The 17501-nt window shown below is 38.8% G+C and overlaps 1 protein-coding gene across 1 annotated transcript in view; it reads left to right on the forward strand.

Annotated features, from left to right (window-relative positions):
• Positions 1–9829: 9829 nt before the first annotated feature.
• The window catches only part of Smp_196810 (dihydropyrimidinase related protein-3 (M38 family)), a gene marked incomplete at both ends in the record, with an annotated part of 25855 nt that continues 18183 nt past the window's right edge, over positions 9830–17501 (forward strand). The window contains 2 exons of the mRNA XM_018795173.1: positions 9830–9924; positions 12933–13107. Coding sequence (XP_018649512.1) covers positions 9830–9924; positions 12933–13107 — 270 coding nt within the window. The remainder of the gene's footprint in view (positions 9925–12932; positions 13108–17501) is intronic.

The raw sequence follows: 17501 nt of genomic DNA on the forward strand, positions 1-17501 counted from the left end.
TTCGAGTTAATTCTTATTAAAACAGATGTTGATCCAAAAGTATTTAGGTTTAAATGGTTCCGTACGGTTTCAAATGGTCCCGGACGGAATAGAGAAAGCTTTCTCTTAACGGACTTCTGTATCTAGTAGCAGTGGGTGACCTGTGCCTCCATGTAGGAGCCTAGGTATATTTGACATCGGAGAAGAAAAATTATCTATATGTTATGGTGAAATATTGTCCGTAGTTTATAAGAATATGTAAAGTTTTCTTTTAAAGGACTCCTGGAAAGTCTCTAGACTAGCTCAGGCGCCAATAAATTACAGAATTTAAAGACTCATAGGGATTAAAAAGTGTGTTGTTGGTTTGCTCTGCTATGTTCTTGAGTGTTTCCCTAATTTTGTGTTGGGACTGAGCTTAAGTAGGTATTTAAGTGGATGACCAAAAGCGTTTAGGATACTGTATGTCAATCAGTGACGCCCATTCTCTACTCGGTAAAGGTTTAGTGAGTTGAGACGCTCTTAATAAGGCTTAAAATTGAGTCCACGAACTGATTTTTTGGCTCACCGTCTGATTCATTCCAGTTCTTATTCTTTGTGAGTGGGGGAGTAAATACTATATTCCTATACTATAAATGGGGTCGAATAAAACCGTTGAATATCAAGTGGAACAATCTACCGTCGAAATCGCTAGAAATGTGTCTCAACGTTACCACTGTAAGGTTTTCTGGAAAGGCATTTTTACAACAGTTAGCCTAAGACTTCAACTTGTAGGGTACCAACACTCATAGAACTTTTTCAACTTGGGATACATCTAGAGGTGAGTTACCTTAGTTTTATGCACAGTCTGCAACATGTCTCAGGAGGACTACTTTACACTTTGAAGTGTTAAACGTAGTTTTATTGTCATCTGCCCAAGTTTGAATTCCAGTCAGGTCCTCCGGAATTACGAGCTGATCTTCTTGGTTTCAAACTTCTCTCCAGTTTGATATCGTCAATGGAAAGTGATAACTCAGATGATACCAGTTGGTGAGAGCCATTTACACAAATAAAGAAAAGAATGGGTGCTAGTAATTAACCCTGGGTAACCCCACCAAGATATTTCGTAGTCTGAGAAAAATTGAAGTTTACCCTAACCCCAAAAAGACGACTTTTTAGACACGAAGTAAGCTAATCAAATAGTGGTGACTTGATACCCATTCGTTTGAGCTAACTGATATGACAGACCCTATCAAAAGCTTTTGAGAAATAAAGGTGTATGACATTAACCTTCCCTTCGTGATCAAGGATGGTTGTCCATCTGTCCATCGCGGTCAGCAGGTTGTTTTATATAGGAGTGATATTTTCTGAAACTGTCCTGTTGGGGTGAAGAGATGTTTAAAGATAGAAAGTAGTCATTTAGAACGTTGCATACCAAGGAATCTACAATTTTTGAGTGCACTGAGAGAAGTACTGCTGGTTGGTAGCTTGAAGGTTCTCTGAGTTTCCCTCTTTTGAAAATCGGTGTAGTGTGAGCCAGCTTCCGATTTTCTGGTAATATGCCTCATCTTAGCGAATATCAGGATATCAGGCTAATCGGTTTTTCCAAGATCGAAGCCATTTCCCTCAGCATAGCAAAATGAACCATATATGGGTCAAGAGAAGTATCCTTGTTTAGGTGCTGCAGCTTCTAATACACCAAATCAGTGCTCATGTTCACTTCTGGGAGTCCTTTGGAATTGCAGATAAAGCTTTCATCAATATAATTAGTGTGGGTCGGTTGAAGTGTCTAAAAGTGCAGTTCTGCCAGAAGATTGGTGGCGTCACCGTCGTTGCTGGCTGGTCCATTAGGACTCAGTAGTTGGGAAACTGTGGTTTTGGCTCGTCGATGAGAGGCTGCATGACGGAATAAGCTTTTTGGATTGGAGACAAACCTATCTACTAGCTTTATCCGCTATCGAAGCCTATCTTCTGTTGTCGCCTTTGTACACCGGTTCCTTGCTTGTTCGAACTGCCTATATGTACTGTTGTCATTAGTTCGTTTATATCCCTCTTAGTATTGCCTTTTGTGTCTTAGCAATCTAAGAGTGTGATTCTTTATGACTGCATGTTGTTTGTAATTTTTGTGGAACGTTAGTGGAACAGACTGCTTTGTAGATCGTGTCCAGCAAGAAATTGCAATGAGCATTAACACCATGTTGAAGGTGAGCTTCTCGGTCTACCTTCTGTAGATTGACCTGCAAAGTTGACATATCCAAAAGTTTGGTAATTCTGACGCCTGTTGTTAGTAGGATGTTTCGGCTTGGGGTTGCTAATATAGTTAAAAGCTATGACGGCATGATCGCTTTCACAAAGAGGGGCCAGGATTGAGAGGTTGTTAATGAGGAATTCTTCGCTTGCAAATATGCAGTCTACGTGTGACGGCATCTGACTACTTCTTCAATGAGTTACTAACTGCACACTTTCGAACAATCGCAGTTCTTCAATGTGGTTGAGGAACCGAGCTTCAGTATATCCGTAACCTATGATGTACATGTGTTTAGTGGAGTCGAATTTAGGAAGATTCAAATCTGCTAGAATGAGGTAATAAGTATATCTGAGACGACTAGAGAGATCAATATTGGGTTCCCTGTAGATGACAACAACTAGACAAATCGAGGTATTTGACAATCTTATTGATCACCATGCAGTTTGAGATGAAGAATGCAAGCAAATAGATCTAAGCCCGCTGTTAGTTGCATGGGATGCGTTACACGGCATATTCACTCGCGGTCTGGTGTGGATGTGTGACGGAGCGCATTCAGCTAGAGTCTGTCCGGTAAAACAAATAAGGTCTATATTGATGTCAAGGAATTACAGAATTACTTATTTTTGGGATTTATTTACCGCTACATAATGTACTATTATAATTCGTGTACCTTAGAGTAAGTACGAAAATCAGAATGTGCTAACCATAATACTGAATTACAGGACAAAATGAATTATTGAATTTCCACTCTAATCACAAAATAAAATACTTCCCGGATAATAAAGGAGTGCAAAAGCTGCTGCTTAATACTCTATAAATGTGCTTACTCATGAACTTGCGACGAGTCATTATCCCCAGCAGTAATGTCACAGAATCCGCGATGCAAACGTGTTTTGTTTGTTATTTTTGGCTTCATGACCACAGACGAATGAGTTATACAAAAATTCGGATAGCACGGTTCCTTAGTGAGTATTTGAACAATAGAATTATCTAACATGTGCAGTAGTAATAAATAGCACCAAAGTACGATAGGATTGAATGAAAACAAATGGATTGGAGAATCAATTACCATGGATCAATACCGTAATTAAACCTCTTAGTAATTGGATTAAGTTTATGTCTACTCGCACCAGGGTATCTGGCAATCTTCTAAGGATTAACTATGTCCAGGATTACTTCAAACTATGCTGAAATGAGTTCAAGTTATTCAGGGTTTCCTTTAGTCGACATATTTGAAACATTTATAAGCCGACCTAATGATGAAACACCGTAAATCGTTAAGTAGATGGGTAGACAAACAAAGAAAGGAGAGTGATGAGGATATACACATTAGACGTTCAAATTAATCATACAACTGATCAGAAGTTAACTAAAAGTTAACAGTCAAACACTTTATTAAAGCCTGTATTCAGAAATAATAATGCAATTGTGTGGATTTGAAGATGGCGTCGAGTCGCGTTTGACTATGATCGCCACTACAATAAGATTACGCGCCCTTCGATGACTCGCGAACCAGAAGACTGTAAGCGGTCCAGATAGAGTATATTTATTGGCGATCTCGTGGTATCGAAAGAATACCGAGACATACCAACGAGTACAGGCAATAAGGGCAGAGCGTAAGAAAGTGTAACGGTAATAAAAATCATTACATGCAACATTAATAATGTGAGTTTGTATTTCTCATTGCAGGTCAACAAAGAGTGAATGTACTGGAAGAAGAAGAACAAGCCCTACACGGTCTGAACCTGCAGAATAACGAGTAAAACTATTTTGTAATAACTTTCCCCTTTTGTACTAAAAACCGCGTTTTTCAATTTCAAAATATATCTGTTGCACCAGCACACCGTGTTCTCACTTCCGAAGCACTTGTCTGTCCTGACTGTTGTGTTGCTGTTTCAGGTCGCTCCTGCTCCCAAGTAAACGTCGAAATACAACGCGCTACAAGTGGTGATGGAGGTGTTTACGTCAAAACGCGATGAAAACTATGAGGAACCACCGGTCATTCCAAGCAAGCCAGCAACCGGTGCAATCATCCGCCAACCACCACTACTGGGAGTCTCGTCGGAATATGCTATTTGGAAGGTCAGGATTACGACGTATCTACGTAAGGTGCCAGCTACCGAACATTTTGACTACCTCCTGTCGTGTTTAGACGATGAAGCGGCAAAAAGAGCGATTGCCAATGGTTTTACCGCAAGCCACTCATCTGCCCAAAACTGGAAGGTTCTTGATGAATGCTTTTCGTTAACAGTAGACACGCAGCTGGGGACCATGCAGTTCCTATCGCGTCACCAGAAAACGAGTGAGGAACCCATGGAATATCTACACTCCCTGCAGCAAGCAGCAGTAGTAGCCTTTCCAAGCTTAGATATCTCTATTCGGGAAGAAATAATACGCGCACGATTTACAGAAGTCCTTTTGCCAGGTGCACTACGACAGCACCTTCTGTACATGCCACCAAAAAGCATTCAAGACCTAAGAACCACAATTCTCCGGTTCGTTGCCGCAGACAAGCTATCAAACGCTGTCAATACACCGCAGTTGTCAGCGAATGCTATTGACCACCCTGGAGAACCACGTCAGTCCGACTTCACTCAAACTATTTCTGCGGTCAAACGGCGCCCTGACAGACAGTCGCTACGATCTAGTCAACATAACCGGAAGATGGAGTGTTTTTACTGCCAACGCTTTGGCCGGAGAGCCCGAAAGTGTGGGCACAATAAGTTCTGGAAGCCAGGTGAGACCAGTTTTTCCCATTTGTCTTCATATTATTCTGAATCAGTATATCCGATAACCATAGCTGGTAGTTTACAGGGGCTACAGACTACTATCCTACTGGATACAGGAGCTTCAGTATCCATTGTGAGAGAAGGGTTCTTAAGCACATTGAATCGCATAAACCGACAAAAACCATGTTCCTCCACACTAAAAACAGCCGGTGGTGACCTTCTGGAAGTACGGTCTAAGGTGTGGTTGGAGGTAACGGTGAATGAACACTCATTCCTACACGAATTTTTAGTATGCCACACACTCACCTGGGATGTTATACATGGAGTTGACTTCATGTCAAAATACGACGTCGTTATACATGTAGCTAAGGCGGAAGCTCGAATCGGGGAAGTAACCATTCCAACACATCGCCTTAAGAACGCAACTAAGTTGGTAGCTCACGTAGGGGTGTCGGAAGTCATACACCAGGTACAAACCAATAAACAAGTATCAGAGGATGTCCGTCTATCAACCATTTCCTTACTTCAAAAATTTAGTTCTGTTTTCTCAGAGAATATCTCTGGTAATCGGACGACCACAGTACAACACTCTATTCCCACAGGTGATCATATGCCATTACGTCAACCACCCCGAAGAGTACCGGTGCACTATCAGCCTCAGTTAGAATCAATGATAAAAGAGATGTTAGAGAAAAAGATTATTGTGCCATCTTCATCACCGTGGGCTTCACCCATTGTTTTAGTGAAGAAGAAAGACTCCTCCCTTCGATTATGTATAGATTACCGTCGCCTTAATGCTATAACAAAGCGCGACTCCTTCCCACTACCACGGATTGATACAACATTGGATGCTATGAGAGGTGCGTGTTGGTTTTCGACTTTAGACCTAGCATCCGGATACTGGCAAGTAGAAGTACGACCTCAGGATAGAAAAAAGACGGCATTTGTTGTGCCAAATGGTCTCTGCGAATTACAGGTGATGCCTTTCGGGTTAACTAATGCCCCAGCAACCTTTCAACGACTCATGCAGACGGTTCTACATGGCCTGGTACCACACAAATGTTTGATTTACCTTGATGATATTATTGTGTATGGCAGCACGCCTGAACAGCATAATGCCAACTCAAAGGCAGTCTTACAGCGTATTAAGCAGCACAATTTAAAGGTGAAACCGTCCAAATGTCGATTCTTGCAGAAAGAAGTACTCTTTCTAGGACATCGCATTACAGAAGATGGGGTAGCAACAGATAAGGAAAAAACGAGCGCCATTATTAATTGGCCACAGCCGAAATCTGCGGAAGAGGTACGTAGCTTCTTGGGGCTCGCTTCTTACTATAGACGTTTCGTGCGCGATTTCGCATCCCTAGCAGCACCTTTACATAGCCTGACGCATAAAGGACGAAAATTTTTGTGGACCACAGAATGTCAACAAGCATTTAACACCCTGAAATCAAGTCTTGCTGCTCCACCCATACTAGCTTTTCCAGACACTACAGATAAAGGAGGTGAGTTTATACTTGACACTGATGCTAGCTCGTCAGCAATCGGAGCAGTCCTTTCTCAAACAACACAAGATGGACAGGAGAGGGTCACAGCGTACGCTAGCCAGCGATTAGATAAAAGAGAGACAAGGTATTCTACGACGCGCCGAGAGATGCTGGCTTTGGTAAAATTTTTGCAACATTTTCGTCACTATCTCCTAGGGTGCCCTTTTCGTGTACGCACAGACCATCGTGCATTACAGTGGCTTCGTTCATTTCGCGAACCAGAAGGTCAGGTGGCACGCTGACAGGAGAGATTGCAGGAGTTTGATTTTACTTGCGAATACCGACCAGGCAGCCGTCACACAAACGCCGACTCTCTGTCTCGTATACCCTATGCTCCTAATACCATTAGCGCTGTCCTTAGCACAGCCCCAGAGATCGACTGACCGTCTCTTCAAGCAACAGACCCTGACTTGCAGTTCATTTACCTACGACAACTACACGGAAACGATAAACCTTCTGCGGCAGAGTTAAAGGATCATTCCCCAGCGACACGCCGTCTTTGTACCAAGTGGAGGAGCCTGAGATTGTATGGGGACACACTATTTATAGTCAGCGAGTCAAAACAACCACTGTTGATAGTACCACGTGTGCAAGTTCAAAATATTATGGAGCAGGTGCATCGAGAACTCGGGCACTCGGGGAAACGGAAAACTGAACATGCGATCTGCCAGAGGTTTTGGTGGCCATCCATCCATGAAGACGTGACTGAATTCTGCAAAAATTGTAGCACGTGCCATGCCATCAAGTCACCTCAGCAAAGACCCCGTGCACCGTTAGTCCCAATGACGACAGAAGGTCCACATCAACGAGTCGGTATCGATATCATGGGGCCACTTACAACATCAAAGAACGGAAATCGTTATATACTGGTGATGGTGGACTATTTTAGCAAATGGTGTGAAGCCGTCCCTATACCACAACAAGATGCCCTCACGGTCTCTCGAGCTTTCATTGATCATTGGGTCTCCCGTTATGGCGCTCCATTCTCACTCCATTCCGACCAAGGTACAGCTTTTGAAAGCCATCTCGTCGCTCAGGTATGCCGATTATTGGATATCCGCAAAACACATACCACTGAATACCACCCTGAAGGTAACGGCTTAGTAGAAAGAACAAACCGAACCATTAAAACCCTCCTACAGTCGTTTATCAATAATTCGTCGACGGAATGCTGGGATGATGCAATACCCCAATGCTTGTTAGCTTACCGCGCATCAGTTCACGGTTCCACGGGATTTTCACCTGCGATTTTACTCTTTGGACATGAATTACGTCTGCCTGTTGAGATCCAAATGCCGTTGTTGCCTTTCGAAGCTCAAGACTATGTACCATACGTCCGTAACCTTCGTAGCCGTCTAGCCGACGCATATCGTGTAGTTAAAGCTAATCTACAAAATGCCAGCAAACACCAAAAGGATGTGTACGATCGACATGCGAACGGGCCTGTATATAAACCTGGAGATCGTGTGTGGCTACATCGCCCTATGGCCCCACCAGGAACATGCGGTAAGTTTCACCAACCTTGGAAAGGGCCTTATGAAATCGTATTTATTCGGTCCCCTACAACATTCGTCCTACGTAACCTCCAGCGACCTCAAGACGACGTTATAACAGCACACTACAACCAATGAAGCCAGATAAAACAACGGTGCACATAGATACCCCGTTTGTCAACCCCCCGACTGCTACCAGCCATTATGAGGTGCCACCAGAAGGAGGAATAGCATACCCATGCCCGCAACCAGGCACTGAGGACAGTGCCTCATGGAGAGAGGGGGTAGTGTAACGGTAATAAAAATCATTACATGCAACATTAATAATGTGAGTTTGTATTTCTCATTGCAGGTCAACAAAGAGTGAATGTACTGGAAGAAGAAGAACAAGCCCTACACGGTCTGAACCTGCAGAATAACGAGTAAAACTATTTTGTAATAACTTTCCCCTTTTGTACTAAAAACCGCGTTTTTCAATTTCAAAATATATCTGTTGCACCAGCACACCGTGTTCTCACTTCCGAAGCACTTGTCTGTCCTGACTGTTGTGTTGCTGTTTCAGGTCGCTCCTGCTCCCAAGTAAACGTCGAAATACAACGTGCTACAAAAGTTCGAACCAAACAAGGCGGACGACCGAACGAAAGGTGACTTTGATACAGTTAAACAGCAACGAGTACGGTAAAACAATCACTGGTACAATCGGTTATAATAATAATTGTTTCCATTATTCCAATCGTGTTTTCGTCGAGAAAAGCATGTCACTACAGATTCAACATATTTGTGTTAAACACCATAAAACATCAAGCAAGACTACTTATTAATAAAATTTGGACTTTTGGATATGCGAAAATCGAGAGGAAATAGTATGACTTATTAGTAAAAATAGTATATTTGTAGTGTCCGAATGACTAGAAAAAAATTGATTTTTTAGATTTTCTGTTTCGTGACTCAGTGTAGACCATTCCATCAGAGAATGATATCTGAAACTTGAAATTATCAAGTCGAACTTTAACAATAACACCAACAAAATCGCGAACCATACCACAGATTGTTGGCCTAAAGTGTAATATATGTGGTTACCTCTCACTAAAAGACATCTAGAATTTTCCTTATTCATTTTCTGTTATCAATAGGTTGACATAATTTTATAGTTGATTCTACTAATAAAACTTGAGTCAGAAAGAGTCCTTTAAAATACAAACCTGAGTTGAGTAGCTGCAAAGATCCTAGAAAAAGTAATCACAAACCATCACGAACTTCATCGAAAACTACCGCTTGTGGAGTATTAAGTGGTATGGTTTTAAAACTTTTCTATTGTCCACAGTAAACCTAAAAGCAAAAACAAGGTGGTTAAAGTAACTAAATGACAAGGCATCGGTAAATATAATGTACGCTTACATTAGAAAGATTTCAGTAAGTTTCCAAATAATATACTACTGTTGCAGCTGGATTTCTGAGAAAGTTTTCAAGCACCTGCTTACACAGATTAGTGACTTGTTAGTCGATTACACACAGAAAGTTCCCTCTTGAAACTTGGTACTTTATGAACTAACTCAGAACTCAGTACAAGGTTCACTGTAGTTTATTCTTCAAATAATGGAGTTTCAATATTCAAAATCAGTCAAAAATAACTAGAATTAGCAACAAACGATTATAGAATTACATCTCAGATAAATCTCGTGGTTTTAGTAAGCTGATCAATTCCTATTATTAAAACTTAGTGCATCTCTATACACAACTTTTGAGAAACGTCCGTAAATTTAGTCTTAACTCACAATGCTCTAAGGGTCGAGGTGAATCATAACCATAAGACCACGACTCATTTCTATTTAGCTGCGATTTAGTTACTAATAATATATGTACAAACATGTGAAAAGTAGTGAAAAGATTAAAAATCAACATTTAGGCATAGGTTTTGAACTCCTGGTTTTGACTGTTTATGTAGCACAGAGGTTATTCTATCTTGTATAAAACTAAGACTTTCAAAAAATGGATATATTATGCTATTATGAAAGTCAGTTGACTAGCTACGTTTCGTAGGAAGACTGTCAGATCATCAGTAACTTATCAAGTTATTGAAATAAATGGTTATATTTTGCTGATTGATATATTTGTGTGTGTATGGATTTGTCATCGAACTACCACTGTTGCTCCGTACAATATAAGTAACTGTCTTGACATTCTTACTGAAGATACTGACTATGATATCGGTTGACTGACAGTTGTTTTGAGCTCCATATTTTCTTCAACTGTAGGAATGCAGCCCTTGCTTTGCCAATCCTCGCCTTTACATTTGCATCGGGTCCTCCATGTTCATTGATAATGCTACCCAAACAAGTGAAACTCTTCACCTCTTTCAAGGTTTCTCCATCAAATGTGGTTGAGCTGGTGTTCTCTGTGTTTTATTTAAGGATATTGCTTTTTTCTCTGTGTATGTTGAGGCCTACTGACGCAGAAACTGCTGCTTCACTATTTGTCTCAACTTGTATTTGTTGATGTGTATGAGATAGAAAAGTCAGGTCATCTGCGAAGTCCAAATCTTCTAATTGATTCCGAGCTGTCCATTGTATTCCGTGCATTCCCTCAGATTTTGAGGTCTTCATAGTCCAGCGAATCACCAAAAGAAAGAGAAGGGGAGAGGGTAAACAAAAATAAGTATCGGATGAACTGAAACACTTTTGTAAGCACAACAAAAGACCGAATGGTAAATTAATTAGGATCATATTCAAAAGATTGTCTAACAAATTATTTTTGTACAGATAACTCTTACTTTTAATTATAGATCTTTAAAGGTCCTACTAAGCAACACTGATAAACTTCTCGAAATCTTTGTCTATATCTTGTGAATTATATTAAGGAAAGAATATGGACTTGGATATACTACATACTGCGGAAAAGATATATACGATCGTTCTGTTTCGTTTTTTTGGTTGAGCTATACTAGGACATGGTCTTGACTGGAATGAAAAATGTGTCTTGATGGAAGATCAACACACTCGGCTTTACTGAAACAGATGAACTGGTATATTCATAGAGATTTAGTCAGTTGTGGTAGCTTATTCTCCAAGCAAAGAAGTATAAGAAAGTGGTTACAGTACTTAAAGAAAGTTTGGTGACACTATAATTTATAGACGACCTTTGATCGATGCTTGAGTGACCCCGAGAGTGTTCACCTAAGAACTAAGACCAAATGAGAGTTATAAACCAGTGTGGTGAATTAGATTTATGATTTTCACCACGAATTGACATCAGCTATAATGCCAAAACTTTATTTAGCCAAATGGATGATTGAATTTCGTACCAAAATCCAAGATCTGTTATCTTATACCTGATTGATTCATCCATAAACTATAGTCTCGCCCAAAGTTTATGGAATTGTTTTCATCAGTTGATTTTTAAGTAATATCTCAATTAAAGTGAATAAAATTAGTTTTTACATTTAGCTATTAAAGTCATCTAACCTTTTGATAGAGTTTTTACAGAGATAAGATGGTGGCTAGAGGTGGTCAACAAGAAACCCTGGACCCCGGTTTCGTGCTACTTGGCACTCGTCAGCAAGGTATATCTGTCATCTTGAGGGAACTGGCGTTCCCTGAAGGATTCGATCCCATGTCACCCAGCTTCACAGTCAAAGACGTTACCAGTAAGCGATCCTGTAGGACTGAGATGTAATCACAATTAATTGATTACCGGGTGGTGATCAATGTCATGTGTGTGTCAAATCTTTGTTAATCCACATCGAATGCTATCGAGCCGCCTAGACTAGTGACCACATTGTAACTTGATCGATAGCATTCAATATGCACTAAGAACGATTTGACACACACATGACATTGATCACCATCCAGTGATCGATCAATCAGGAATTTTTATCATTAAAAAGCAAGAGAATCCATGGGATATCACCAAATCATCTTCTTGATTTCAACAACAACATTAATAATAATAATAATAATAACATTCATTTAGTATTATTTGTCTGAATCTTTCCATCGATGTGTTAGGACTGCAACTGGTCAGTCTCTAATTGGTATATGTGCATACTGTGCGTATTGCCTCAATATAGCCTTAATTCACAAGCATTATAAGCAAAGATGAATAGTGGTTAGCAGTGGAATCCAGGACATGCGTTTCATCGGACTCAGTGGCTAAGTGGATAACGCGATGGCGTTTGAAGCAAACGGTACTGGGTTCGAGTCCCATAGTAAACATCAACTCTGAGATGCAGGTACATCCAGCTGACGAGTCCCAAAATAGGACGAAACGCGCGTCAAACTGGATTCCACTGCTAGCCACTATCCATCTTTGTTTATAATAATAATAATAACATCCTAATTATTTTAACCCAATCACGGGACAGAAAGAAACAGTTATCCCTATTATCCATGAATCTGATTGGTTAATTTATTTCATTTTTTTTTTGTATTTTTTTCACAGAAAGGAATTATAATAAAAATCCATTATTCAGTTTATCAGAATTTTCCATTTATACACCAAAAAAAAATATTAAAAATATCCCAACTTATATACTTATGGAATAATAACATCAAGAGAGATTTCAAACCAATTACATAGTTACTAAGGTGGGGGGCGAGGAAAGAAACAGATTTCTCTTCCTTAACTACATCATTTATAGTAATAGTTACTATGAGTTTAAAGAATAACTGATACATAGATACTAATATTCAATATTATAATGATTGTTTTAAACCAATCAAAATCGTTTAAATATATAAATGATTATTTCATTGATTGATAGACTATTATAAAAATTATATAAATGGATAGTAACATTGATTTAGTTTCTTTTTTTCTCGTTTTTTTCTCTCTCGTTTTTTCTCTCGTTTTTCTCTTTCCTTTTTTTTTCTTTTTTTTTCTCAAAAAACCGACATTCATATTAATTATAAAACAAATAATTATTGGATATTCATAATAATCATTATAATAATATGTCACATAGACGTGAAGCTGGTGCTATCCCACCATGGGTTATACCAGAAGAACATAAACGTTCTTTTATAAAAAATGAAATTCATCCAATTCCATTGAATGCTGATCATGAAGTAAAGGAAATTAATAGTTCAGATCATACAATTTCTGAAGGATCAGCTATATCAACAATTTTAAAACCTAAAGTAAGTAGTTACTTAGCTTATTTGAATATTCATGTATTGGTAAATAGGTTGTCAAGTTTATATATTTTGAATAAGAAAAGAACTAATATATCTTTATTATCGGAGAGGGTGTTGTGAAGATTTAGTATTTGTATAGTTGAAAGCATGAGTCAATTGAAGCTAGACTACCATCGAAAACCTGGAAGCACTGGACGGCCGTTTCGTCCTCTTATGAGACTCCTCAGCAGTGCGAATCCCGAAGTCGTGAGTCCAACCACGTCTGTTGTGAGATAACAACTCACTGAAGACAATTGCTGAACGGTTGCTCAAACTTCGTGAATTGGTTGAAGTTAGACAATAACACCGTTGGATGCCGGCAGGCTCAGTGGTCTATCGTTTAGGTGCTCTGGCGTGAGACTGGTAGGTCCTGGGTTCGAATCTCACGAGGTGGGAACGTGCACGCGCACTGCTGAGAAGTCCCACAATAGGACGAGACGGCCATCCAATGCTTCCAGGTTTTCCATGGTGGTCTAGCTTCAACTGACTCATGATTTCAACTACGATAAATTAAAGATGTTCAGTACATGAATTTATAAATTCCCATAATGATCTGTACAGCAAGTTGATGTAGGTGAGATTATCGTTATTCATGATTTCAAGAGTTAGACAACATGACAAGAAATCAATCTTAACAACAGACAATGTTATTCCTTTTCTATGGCCCCGTATCTGACTCCAGTAATATGGTAGGGATGATTATTATTGAACGATTGATGCAGAAATATATATGTCGCCTATCCTCGTTTATATAATCATCGACTCAAATCGCGTTAGCGAATAACGAAATTAAATAAGTCAAATAAGAAAATGGATATTTGCCTGATGTGAACAGGCAATCAGAGAGACGAAACGAAGGAAAAAAAGAGAAGAGGGCAGAACGAAATGGCGCGTGATGGACATAGCAGGGAAGCTAACAAGATTGAATCAAACGTTAATCAATATTTATAGTCAGATAAAAATAATTTACGGACATGTGATGAATAGGATAAGAAGCGTACACACACACACACACTCATACAAAAACAGTCAAGATTGATAAGCGAATAATGAACAATATCAAACCGTGACTCAAGAAGAATGGATAAATTGGCCTGTCCAGAAGCTAGAATTAGTTATCTGGGTTTAACATAGTAACCGACACTGCAGTTTCCTTAATTCTGACCCTTTCCCAATCTCTTGTATTTTAAAATACTATCTTGGTTTACATTTTTCCTTAATTTTAATTATTCTTTTTCAAGAAGTATATTTCATGTTTATGTTTATGTTACTACTGATATGAATTATGGGACTCCTAAGCAATGTGTATCCACGACCTCGCCTCGCCAGATTCGAACCCAGGACTTATCAGTCTCGCGTGCGGGCGCTTAATCTCTAGACCAATGAGCCGGCATCTAACGGTGTTAATGTCTAACTTCAAGTAATCCGAAAAATTTAGTGGCACATCCACCACTGTCTTCAGTTAGTTACTATCTCACATCAGACCTAAATGAACACCACTGGTCCCTGCGTCTCACTAGAACTCCAGGAAATACCTCTTGAAGCTAGTCAGTAGTGAGCATATGTTGATTAATATAATAAGGGGTTTTGTGGATATTATAGTAATTTCAATAGGTCCTGAGTTCAAATCCCGATAGGCGGGATCATGGATGCGCACTGCTGAAGAGTCCTACAACAGGACGAAACGGTCGTCCAGTGCTTCCGGGTTTTCCATGATGGTCTAGCTTCAATTGACTCATAATCTCAACTCTATAGAATTACTAAAATCTCCACAAAACCCCCTTCCGATAACTGTAATTGTTTAACACTGACAAGTCACTTATCTAAACATATTTGAGTTTACTTACTGACAAGTCAAGTAAAGTTTATTAATTTACTATCTCACCAGATTTTTCTAGCTAAAACAAACGAACTCTGAATTTTAATAATGTTACCAACATATTGGCAATTTTTCTAAATCATTCATTTAATTAGAAAATCTATATGATCAGTTTAAGTTGTGATAAATTTACAGATAATATTTGTCACGAATTGATTTCATTTACCTAGGTTATACGGACGACCTAAGGTACATAAACCGGATATCCCATTGAGACCAATTTTAGACATGTACGACTCCCCTTGAGATGGTGGAGAAGATTTGTAGCTCAGGTGGATGATTTCGATGGAGTTTTGTTCTCTGAGCTGGATGGTTTGGTCATGGAGCTTTCATCATTCTTCAGAGAACAAAACTCCATCAAAAACGACTCCCCTTACCATACGATAGCAAAGTAGTTAGTAACTATTTTAAAACCACTTCATAAACACCTAGTAAAGCATAGTGTTAAAGATGTATTCCAATTCGTCAACAAGATTAAAAACATAAACACGAAAGGTCAAAAGATGATGTCCTTTGACGTAACGTCATTGTTTCCACTCAGAGAGATTGTAGAATACATTTGTGAACAGCTTAGAGAACAAGAAATAGAAACTACAATCCCTATGGAGACCATCAAAGAATTACTACTAAAATATACTATAAATGTACATTTCAAATTCAATGGTGAAATCTATAGACAAATAGATGATGTCGCGATGGGTTCACCCCCTTGGGTCCCATATTGGCTGATATTATCCTCTTCAAACTAGAAAACGACCCACTGACACAACAGATTGAAAAAAAATTCATAGAATTGATTTTAATTGGGATACAATTAAAAATCAATAAACACTGAATAGATATTCAGTTTTGATACAGGATTCCTTAGCAACGGGAACTAACCATTCAAGCAAAGATTGAACAGAAAACTTTCAAGTTTCTCAGCAAATAGTTGGCAGTTAAAACTACCTGGTTTCAATCGGGATACAATTTAAAATCAATAAGTACTGAATAGTTATTCAGGTTCAGTACAGGATTCCTTAGTAACGGGAAGTAACTATTCAAGCAGAGATTGAACAGAAAACTTTCAAGTTTCTCAGCAAATAGTTGGCAGTTAAAACTACCTGGTTTCAATCGGGATACAATTTAAAATCAATAAGTACTGAATAGTTATTCAGGTTCAGTACAGGATTCCTTAGTAACGGGAAGTAACTATTCAAGCAGAGATTGAACAGAAAACTTTCAAGTTTCTCAGCAAATAGTTGGCAGTTAAAACTACCTGGTTTCAGTTGGGATACAATTTAAAATCAATAAGTACTGAATAGTTATTCAGGTTCAGTACAGGATTCCTTAGTAACGGGAAGTAACTATTCAAGCAGAGATTGAACAGAAAACTTTCAAGTTTCTCAGCAAATAGTTGGCAGTTAAAACTACCTGGTTTCAGTTGGGATACAATTTAAAATCAATAAGTACTGAATAGATATTCAGTTTTAGTACAGGATTCCTTAGCAACAGGAACTAACCATTTAAGCAAAGATTGAACAATAAATTCTCAAGTTTCTTAGCAAATAGTTGCCAGTTAAAACTACCTAGTTGTTATTCAATAATACATATTTCAAATCTTAACAAATACTTCTTATCTATTCCTTATAAAGGTAACTTATTCAATGATTACTAATTTTAGATTTGACCCATACTAACTCATATCACCCTAATGAACATGAAATCATCATGAGAGAATTCATTAAGAAGTTTCTAATGTTAGTACTTTAAATATAACTGCTACTAGCTTTTTTTGATGGAGTTTTGTTCTCTAAGCTGGGAGGTTTGGTCATGAAGCTTTCATCGTCCTACTGAACGACATCATCAGCAAAAACTTCGGGTAGAAGTTAAGCATTCTCCACCATCTCAAATGCTATAAGTTGACATAATACATAATTATAAACTATTTCAAATCATTTTAAATAAATGAATTTGATCATTTTGTAAAACCTGACAATTTTAAAAATTTAATAGTTGAGTTCATGAGTCAATGAAAGTTAGATCATCCTAGAAAATCTGGAAACACTGGATGGCCGTTTCGTCCTACTATTGGACTCCTCAGCAGTGCACATCCACGATCCTGATAAACGGACTCGAACCCAATACCTATCGGTCTCGCGCGCGAGCATATAATATCTCTATCACTAAGCTGGTATCAACCGGGTCTGTTGTGAGATAGCAATTCACTGAAGACAACGGTGGACGGTAGTGCAATTTCGTGAATTAATTGAGGTTAGACATTAACGCCGTTGAATGCCAGATCAATGATTTGACTCACCCAGAAATTGATAGATTACTATTCATTAGTAGAACATTTTACACTAAACAAAAAATTGTAAAATTAATCAACAGAGGAACAATGTATTGATCGACTACATTACGTAATTAACTGAAAGACAGTCTATAGAGAAGTAATGTTATTAACAATAATTTTTTTTTTGACGAAATGTTGTTTCTG

Source organism: Schistosoma mansoni, chromosome 1 (assembly GCF_000237925.1).
Source record: "Schistosoma mansoni strain Puerto Rico chromosome 1, complete genome".
Lineage (NCBI taxonomy): Eukaryota > Metazoa > Platyhelminthes > Trematoda > Strigeidida > Schistosomatidae > Schistosoma > Schistosoma mansoni.